At 53.9% G+C, this 1,851-nt stretch overlaps 1 protein-coding gene across 1 annotated transcript in view; it reads left to right on the plus strand.

The window, feature by feature from the left end:
- Position 1: 1 nt before the first annotated feature.
- Positions 2–1,851, plus strand: part of AK7 (adenylate kinase 7) — a gene marked incomplete at its 5' end in the record, with an annotated part of 40,176 nt that continues 38,326 nt past the window's right edge. The window contains 2 exons of the mRNA XM_006022178.3: positions 2–43; positions 241–423. Coding sequence (XP_006022240.1) covers positions 2–43; positions 241–423 — 225 coding nt within the window. The remainder of the gene's footprint in view (positions 44–240; positions 424–1,851) is intronic.

The raw sequence follows: 1,851 nt of genomic DNA on the forward strand, positions 1-1,851 counted from the left end.
CCTCAACCACCTGGACTCCTACGGCGGCGCCAACATCGGCAAGGTGGCCCGGGGCCGCCCAAGGGCCGGGTCCCCAACCCAGGGGCTGTGGTTTGCAGCCCTCCTGGCAGCAGGACTGTCTGGGGGCCAAGGAAGACACCCGGGCGGGGGGTCCTCTCGTCACCCGGAGAGGGGTAGTGGCTTTGCCCATTGAGGCGCTGTAACCTGTCTTCCTTTCTGCTCTTCCCTTTGGGCCACCAGTATCTGTCCAGGTGCGTGGTCGGGGCCTCGCTGGAGGAGGTGGCAGAGGAAGAGGATGAGGACGATGAGGCCAAGTCGGCTGGAGAAGCCAGCAGCAAGCCGAAGGCAGGCGTCTATCAGATCGTGGGGACCCTGTCTCAGGCCGGGAGCACGAAACCCGACTTTGCCGAGGAAACCTACGCTGTAAGTGGCAGCCGCGGCCGTCCGGGCAGCGGCTTGGCAGGGGCTGTTCGCCCCAGATGGATCTGCCAGGACTTCGAAGCGTAAGACAGACAAATACCGTCTGTCGCTGAACAGCAAGCGCGATGCGTTGAAAATCAGGAACATGGCCTTTGTGCTTGGTCCCCCAGCTCTCCCTGCAACCTGTCCCTACTCACTCTCATCTGCGCACTCATGGGATTTGGTCTCAAGCAGCGGTGCTTGACCTTTCTTCTCTGGCGGGATGGATAGGCAGTGCCTGGTCCTCCTGCGGGCCAGACCTTGCTGGTGGTCCTTCCTGGTCTGACTCTCGGGGCAGACACCGCAAACACCATCAGTCCCCTCGGAAGGGGCCTGCCCAGCCCTACAGGGGGAAGGGGGCTTGGCTCAACACCAACCCAGCCCCATGCAGGGGAGAAGCATGGCCCACTCCCAACCCAATGCAATTCCAGTCCAGATTCAGGAAGGGAGGGTTGTGGACCAGAGCCTGGGGCTTGGGGCTTAGGAAATTGACAGCAGGGAGGGCGGTCATATTAATGGCCACTGTCCCCCTGCTGCCAAATTTCCTCATCTGTGGGGACCCCCACAGGCCAGACATCATGGCTCTCCAGGCTGTAGTTGGCCCACAGGCTGGAGGTTGAGCACCCTGATCTAAAAAATACTGAAATTAATGGAAAGCCTAAAATTAAACTCCATGTCTACCCTTCTCATTCATTTATGCATTCTTTTTACTTTCCAGGAATAGTTATTATGTAGGTAACACTAGGTGTGCAACACCCCTAACTACTTACTGAGTCCACTGTTTTTAGTGGTGACTGTGTCGTTTGGATGCCTCACTTTTGGCTTTCTTTTGTGAAGAGGGGTGCTTGTAACATTATGAAAGTAAAATCCCTGTCTCAAGTGAGAGATGCAACATAATTAACGACTTTTTGAAAATCTTGCCCTGAACTTCTGTTTGGCTGAATTAGCCAATGAGAACATGCTGCAGGGGTTTAGGTTGTAGCCGTGTTGGTCTAAGGACATAGGCAGACAAGGTTCCTTGGGTGAATTTGATATCTTTTATTAGACCAACCCAAAGAGTTGGAGAATAGTTATTAAGCAAGCTTTCGAGTTCAAAAACCCTTCGTCAGGCTAAGGAAGTTTCAGCAGTTGGTGTGTTCTCTTCCTGGATGGAATGAAAAGTAAAGAAGCCAGGGGCTGGGCTGGGCTGGGGAGTCAGTTGCCAGGCAGATTATAATGTATCAAAAATCCAATGTCTATGTTTAGTCCCTGATCTCTAGTATCCAGGAGGTTGATGAAATGGAGCTCATAGGCTCGTCTCTGGGAAGTGTTGTGTAAGTTTCCCTTGAGGATCAGGACTGAGAGATTGGAGAGGGAGTGGCCCTCCTGTGAGAAATGTGCCCCCACCAGTAA

Source organism: Alligator sinensis, unplaced genomic scaffold (assembly GCF_000455745.1).
Source record: "Alligator sinensis unplaced genomic scaffold, ASM45574v1 scaffold624_1, whole genome shotgun sequence".
NCBI classification, from domain to species: domain Eukaryota; kingdom Metazoa; phylum Chordata; order Crocodylia; family Alligatoridae; genus Alligator; species Alligator sinensis.